Source organism: Anarrhichthys ocellatus, unplaced genomic scaffold (assembly GCF_004355925.1).
Source record: "Anarrhichthys ocellatus isolate YVR2014 unplaced genomic scaffold, GSC_Weel_1.0 scaffold16, whole genome shotgun sequence".
In the NCBI taxonomy this organism is placed as follows: Eukaryota; Metazoa; Chordata; class Actinopteri; order Perciformes; family Anarhichadidae; genus Anarrhichthys; species Anarrhichthys ocellatus.
In genome coordinates this window covers 2,259,406-2,265,261 of record NW_022280046.1, presented here as the reverse complement: position 1 = coordinate 2,265,261, position 5,856 = coordinate 2,259,406, and the positions used below count along the sequence as shown (strand labels likewise).

Sequence of the window (5,856 nt, the reverse complement as noted above, 5' to 3'; positions counted from 1 at the left end):
TGTGTGTGTGTGTGTGTGTGTGTGTGTGTGTGTGTGTGTGTGTGTGTTTTGTAAGGCACACTGACAGAAACAAACGCACGTCGGCTTGACTTTCAAGTCTGCCGAGGCGTCACCAGCGGATGAATTGATCCATCCACTTCCAGGGAGCAGCCCTAATAAGTCTAAGGATTTCTTTGCATTTGTTTCAACTGTGAATCAGAAATCCTATATTTACATATTTACCTCACAGGCTATTTTTCCCCAATTAAACCGGTTGTTTAAAGTCAGCTCATTAACCTTCAACTGTCAGTCTCTCAGTTCACTCAGTTCGCTCAACGTGTCTCACTGGATGAGCCGATTGAAAGTTTTGCAGATGTGACCAGTCAGTGAAATTCGTCTTCTTTGGTACCTTTAGAAAAGGATTGCATCAGGGAAAAGCTGCCAGTAATGAAATGAAGTTATCCGTCTCTTAAAAGCCTTGTCTCTGAACATTGGCCTAAGTTAAAGTACCAAAACAGCATGTGTGGTGACGAGGTCTGCCTTGCATAGCAACTGGAAGAGGACAGTCTGAGAAAAATCAGAAAATAAGTAGAATTTGAAAACATTTGCAATCGGTGAAAGTAGCCCTCGGGCTGGCTATTTCCTGACATCTGACAACCTTTCAAGTCTAAACGTTTTACCTTACTTTTAATTCAAAATCAAATGTATATATTTTTTTCCCAGTTCCTTATGAGCATGAACAGCATGAGGGTCTATGAACTATTATCTATTTACGTTTCATTTTTTGACATTACATTTCACCCTCCATCTTTCCTGATTCTGTTCCTCAGCCCTTTATCTCTCTGGTCTTCTGCTTCCCTCCTCCTCCCTTCTTCCCTCCTCACCCCACTCTCCTCCCCCTTTTTGTTCAGGCAGCATGCTGATCAGTATGCAGTAGTTAGTCACTTGCAGCAGAACCAGCAGTGGAGTTGCATAACTGACCTTGTGTTGAAAGATTCTCTCTCTCTCCTGTATGTTTCCTCTTCCCTTGCTCATCCTGCACAATTCCCAAGTCAATGTCATGTTTAGCAATTTTGAAAGACCTCATTTTGGAAACCAGAGGATGCTATTCCTGGCTGTCTGAAAGTCCCTGACAGAGAAGCTTGTGCTGGACTTGAATTCAGTGCCCTGAGTGACCTAATGTTTCTCTCTCAATTCAATCCCTCACTTGCTCTCTGTTTCGTAGAGGACCGCTACTCGCCTCACTGCTTTTTTTTTCTTGTCTTGCTGGTGCCTGAGGGGGGAGTGCAGCCATAATGCCAGCTCGTCATTTTATTCAGATATTTCTATTTTCATCCTCCTATCTCTGTCCTGCTCCTCTCAATTTTGGGCAAATGAAATGCTGTTTGTAAGAAAGTGTAACGAGTGAACGCATACCCTTCACATATATGGGTTAGGGTTAGGCTTCCTTTGCACTTTCAATGGGAAAAAAACTTTGAATTTATTTTATGAAGATCTTAAATAAACCAGACAGTAAAACCCGTCTCCTAAAGGGTTGGATACTCGGGGTCAAACCATTTCCGCCGTAGAGTGATTGTCTTTTATAAACTGTATCTATGCGGTGTGACTGCACATGGAGGAACCCTGTGTCTGCCTTGCTGTAAGATGACATTTATGGACCCTTCCCACCAGAGTACTCGGTGTCTGCTTTGGCTCATTGTTTCATTATTATACTCTGCTGCTCTAAGAACAAGCGGGCTCTTGATAGGACGGTTTCTTTCCTGCGGATGGTGGTCTGCTGCCCCCTGCTGGATGCAGTGTCCATCACAATCTTCTCTCCATCTTTTCTTTTTGCGTCCCTCATTTTGGCCACAGAGGTTTTGTGTGAGTGTTGAGTACTAATAGTTTGTCTCTACGATGTTTGTGTTTCTAGATGTTCATCATTGATCAGGCAGAGGGCAATCATTGTTCATTAAAGGACTTCACCGTTACTGGCTCCACATACGCCCCAGATGGAGAAGTGTGAGTTTTGAGTCTCGTACGCCTGTGCTCTAACAATATGTAAACGATGCATGCATAAGAATATAAAGTCACACTACTCTAAAGGTTATAATCATCTGTGTTGTGTTTAGGTTCCTTGATGCCAAACCAGTGAAGTGTTCCCAGTACGATGCTCTGGTGGAGCTGGCCTCTATCTGTGCTCTCTGTAATGATTCCTCATTGGACTTTAACGAGGTTGGTAGCGAATCGTTTTGCATGTTAACTGGCACATAAACCTTAAGTACCTTATGTGGCTCTGTTGACAGTGGCTTACGTGTTTTGTGTGACAGTTTTCAGATGTCCGTATGACCGTATGCTTTTCACTTCTCTGTTTCCAGACCAAAGGTGTGTATGAGAAGGTGGGTGAGGCCACAGAGACGGCTCTCACGTGCCTGGTGGAGAAGATGAACGTGTTTGATACAGATGTCAAAGGCCTGTCCAAGATTGAGCGAGCCAACGCCTGTAATTCTGTATGTAACCTTCTGTTCTTCAAACCCATTTCCTTGCAATAGAAACAACGTCTTTCAATTGTTTTGTACAAGCAAGATAAAACAAGTCAAATGCAGAAAAACGAACTAACTGCAGTTGTGTTTTATCTAATCTTTAGGTGATCAAGCAGCTGATGAAGAAAGAGTTTACTTTGGAATTTTCAAGAGACAGGAAGTCCATGTCTGTGTACTGCACTGCTAATAAGGCCCGGTCCTCAGTTGGCAAGATGTTCGTTAAGGTACGAAATTGAGAATCACTGTTTGGATTTGAATTGTCCAAGGTGGAGACGTACAAAATATGACGTTACTGGAAGTCTGTCTATGCTGTTAGAATAAACGCTTTTCATTAACTGGATAATATTAAAATGATCGCGTTAGTGTTCGGGCCTTTTTGGATGTTTGTTTTCTAAAATTGTTAAAAAATATAATGTTTTGCTTATTGAAAGTATCTTGTACTTTGTATTCTCATTTCTCCTGTCAATGCCTGCTCCTAGGGGGCCCCTGAGGGAGTGATTGACAGGTGCACACACATCCGTGTCGGCAGTAACAAGGTGCCAATGACTCCCAGCATCAAGGAGAAACTCATGTCTGTGATCAGGGAATACGGGACCGGCAGGGACATGCTGCGCTGTCTCGCTCTCGCCACCCGAGACCAACGCATGAACAAGGACGAGCTGAAGTTGGAGGACTCCACCCGCTTTGTTGAATATGAGGTGAGAGCCGGGACGGATTGATGTGGTCGATAGTTTCACCTCAAGCTTTTGTGTCACTTTTTGGCTGTCAGCTTCTGACGGTTATAAGTGAGAATATGCAAAAATAATCTAATGTTGCCTCTATTTTTTTCTGTCCTCATCCAGACTGACTTGACATTCGTTGGCTGTGTGGGCATGCTGGACCCTCCCAGGGCAGAGGTGGCCGCCTCTATTAGACTGTGCCGCCTCGCAGGCATCCGAGTCATCATGATCACTGGAGACAACAAGGGTACGTGGAGAAAGTCACAAGTAGAATGCTCACACAGAGTGCTGCATACTCACTTGCATTCCAATTCCAGGAAGCCGTAAGAAGTAAATGTGCTCTGATTTGCATCACAGGGACGGCAGTGGCCATCTGCAGACGTATTGGTATTTTCGCAGAGGGCGACGATGTTTCCAGCATGGCGTACACCGGCCGAGAGTTCGACGATCTGTCTCCCGCTGCACAAAGAGACGCCGTGGTCAAGGCCCGCTGCTATGCCCGCGTAGAGCCGTCACATAAATCCAAGATTATTGAGTATCTGCAGTCCCACGATGAGATTACAGCAATGGTGAGACTATTCAAAGCGTGTTCAGGACCTCTGGCATGCTGATAAAACGTTACCATCTACCTTCTGTCCGATGAAATAAAACCAGATGAGATCAATGATCTCCTCGTGGGAAGTTTTATAATTTTATCTAAAATATCTTTTCATAATTTCTTCTTTAATTCACACTCTCCCTTCAGACTGGTGATGGAGTTAACGACGCTCCTGCTCTAAAGAAGGCTGAAATCGGCATCGCCATGGGCTCAGGCACAGCCGTGGCCAAGTCGGCCTCCGAGATGGTGCTGGCTGATGACAACTTCTCCACCATAGTAGCCGCAGTGGAGGAAGGCAGAGCCATTTATAACAACATGAAACAGTTCATCAGATACCTCATCTCTTCCAATGTGGGCGAAGTTGTCTGGTAAGGACGACTCCATTCCCTCTACAACCGTATCCCGTAAAATCCACATACATTATACCTTAACGTCACATCATTTATTTTACTCTTTCTTCATCGTGCTATTGTTTTTGTGTGTAGCATCTTCCTGACCGCAGCTCTAGGCTTCCCAGAAGCCCTCATCCCCGTCCAGCTGCTCTGGGTGAACCTGGTGACCGACGGTTTGCCTGCCACCGCTTTAGGCTTCAACCCGCCAGACCTGGACATCATGACCAAGCCACCACGCAATGCCCGCGAGCCCCTCATCTCCGGATGGCTCTTCTTCAGATACCTAGCCATTGGATGTAAGTGGTTGCAGTATGTTGGACACTAGGACAGCATTTGACTTGCTCAAAGCTGCCGCAATAGAAAAAGGAAACATCCACTTGCAGCCAGAGATCTGTGACATCGTGTGTGTGAATGATGTCTTTTTGGTTTGATCACCAGGTTATGTTGGTGCTGCCACGGTTGGTGCTGCTGCTTGGTGGTTTGTTGCTGCTGAGGATGGTCCAAGGGTCACATTTTACCAGCTGGTATGAATTACAGCCAAATAACCACTATCAAGCTAATTATGTACGCTTCAACACAAACTTAATTTAATCTGCTGTTGGCTTTAATGAGTCGTCTTCTCCCCCCCCCCCCCCACTCTTCTCATAGAGCCACTTCCTCCAGTGCGGCCCGGAGAATCCAGACTTCACGGATCTGGACTGTAAGGTGTTCGAGTCCCCTTACCCGATGACCATGGCCCTGTCTGTGCTGGTCACCATTGAGATGTGCAATGCCTTAAACAGGTTAGTTTGAGCAAGGCATCCTCAACTCTTACTACCTATAAATTAGCAGCCAACATGTTCAGAAACATGTTGGCAAAACAAAAATTGGTGACCAATTACTTTCATTTAAAAAAAGTTCCATTGTTTTCTGCAAACCTCAGTCTTTGCTTCAACATCCTGGCCTTTATCTCCATTTCCACTTTCACACACGCACGCGCAGACCTTATGTTTTATATGGACGAATAAACATGCAATGCAGTATTCATAAGCACTGGCTCTGAAGTCAAAGAGTGTTTTTAACAAACATGTCCATTTGTCTTTTCTTTTGCTCAGTGTGTCAGAGAACCAGTCCCTGCTGAGGATGCCTCCCTGGGAGAACGTGTGGCTGCTGGGAGCCATCTGCCTCTCCATGTCCCTTCACTTCCTCATCCTCTATGTGGAGCCTCTCCCAGTGAGGAACATTTCTTTTTAGTTTGACAAACGGTTCACAATACTGTGAGATGAGCAGTGGCGGCATGCCGCCTCTCAGATATGGAACGTGTGCCATGCATGCGGACTGAACCTTGATCTTTGTCTTTTTCAGATCATCTTCCAGATCACCCCGCTGAATCTGACACAGTGGCTGATGGTGCTCAAGATGTCACTGCCGGTCATTCTACTTGACGAGATTCTAAAGTTTGCCTCCAGGAACTACCAGCATCCCGGTAACGAACTGGAGAAGCCCGACAGCTGCAAAGGCTGCTGCCTGTCTGCATGTGTGGAGGGCATCTCCTGGCCCTTCGTGGCCTTTTCCCTCCCCTTGGTCCTCTGGATCTACAGCACCGACACTAACATGGCCGACATGTTCTGGTCCTGACTGACTTGAGCACAACCTTCGACTTTTCC

General features: G+C 45.6%; 1 protein-coding gene across 1 annotated transcript in view; it reads left to right on the top strand.

Moving 5' to 3' along the window:
• The window catches only part of atp2a2b (ATPase sarcoplasmic/endoplasmic reticulum Ca2+ transporting 2b), a 20,280-nt gene extending 14,430 nt beyond the window's left edge, over positions 1 to 5,850 (top strand). The window contains exons 11-23 of the mRNA XM_031855649.1: positions 1,892 to 1,980; positions 2,091 to 2,193; positions 2,337 to 2,468; positions 2,606 to 2,725; positions 2,981 to 3,199; positions 3,344 to 3,467; positions 3,578 to 3,789; positions 3,966 to 4,186; positions 4,304 to 4,506; positions 4,649 to 4,734; positions 4,859 to 4,992; positions 5,305 to 5,422; positions 5,555 to 5,850. Coding sequence (XP_031711509.1) covers positions 1,892 to 1,980; positions 2,091 to 2,193; positions 2,337 to 2,468; positions 2,606 to 2,725; positions 2,981 to 3,199; positions 3,344 to 3,467; positions 3,578 to 3,789; positions 3,966 to 4,186; positions 4,304 to 4,506; positions 4,649 to 4,734; positions 4,859 to 4,992; positions 5,305 to 5,422; positions 5,555 to 5,827 — 2,034 coding nt within the window. The 3' untranslated portion in view covers positions 5,828 to 5,850. The remainder of the gene's footprint in view (positions 1 to 1,891; positions 1,981 to 2,090; positions 2,194 to 2,336; positions 2,469 to 2,605; positions 2,726 to 2,980; positions 3,200 to 3,343; positions 3,468 to 3,577; positions 3,790 to 3,965; positions 4,187 to 4,303; positions 4,507 to 4,648; positions 4,735 to 4,858; positions 4,993 to 5,304; positions 5,423 to 5,554) is intronic.
• Positions 5,851 to 5,856: the final 6 nt, after the last annotated feature.